General features: G+C 49.2%; 1 protein-coding gene across 1 annotated transcript; it reads left to right on the top strand.

The window, feature by feature from the left end:
* Window positions 1–91: 91 nt before the first annotated feature.
* Window positions 92–646, top strand: PHALS_08648 (polyprotein; the record flags this gene model as incomplete). Its single annotated transcript, XM_024724036.1, has 1 exon — window positions 92–646. The coding sequence occupies one exon, from the start codon at window positions 92–94 to the stop codon at window positions 644–646; it is 555 nt and encodes a 184-aa protein (XP_024574953.1).
* Window positions 647–681: the final 35 nt, after the last annotated feature.

Raw genomic sequence — 681 nt, 5'->3', positions numbered from 1 at the left:
GACGTCACACTCATCGAGGTCAAGGAGAAGCTGCTGAAGGAATATGAGCGAATGGAAAAGAAGGAAACTACGGAGCGTGCCTTCATAGTGAATGCCAGACGGTTTAAAGGTGATCAAGGTAATGATTGCAAATGAAGCGGTTCGCGAAAATCCGGTATTGGATTTAAGGGCAAGTGCCAAGTGTGGCCAAGTTGGGCACTTCAAGCGGGACTGCCGTAAGAGGAGCAACACGGAGGAAGATGACGCTGTGTTTGCTGTGGGAGAAAAGCGATGTGCTGGGTGGCCTATTGACAGTGGTGCCACTTGTCACATGACACCTCACCAGAGTGATCTTTTTGATTACGAGGTTTTGAGCGGGGGTTCGGAGGTTACTATCGCGGACGGTAAGAGATTACAAGTTACAGGAAAGGGGGCGGTCGAGCTTATTGGATTGGACAATGTGCGAATCAAGGTGGTCGAGGTACTTCATATTTCAGGTCTTGATAGGCGATTGTTATCAGTTGGGAAACCGGCGGAATTAGGTTTAAGGTTGCATTTCAAGGCTCCTCCTGTGTCATCCGGAGTACAAGGCGTGCTATTGCTAAAGGCAACAGAGTTGGCAAAGCATACGTGCTGGACTGCGAGCAAGAAAAGGCTAGGCTTGTGAAGTATGCCGGGGAAGACAATGAGTGGGAACTTTGA

Source organism: Plasmopara halstedii (genome assembly GCF_900000015.1).
Source record: "Plasmopara halstedii genome assembly, contig: Scaffold_323, whole genome shotgun sequence".
Lineage (NCBI taxonomy): Eukaryota > Oomycota > Peronosporomycetes > Peronosporales > Peronosporaceae > Plasmopara > Plasmopara halstedii.
Note: the sequence above shows the minus strand (reverse complement) of the source record. Positions and strands in the feature narration are given on the sequence as shown.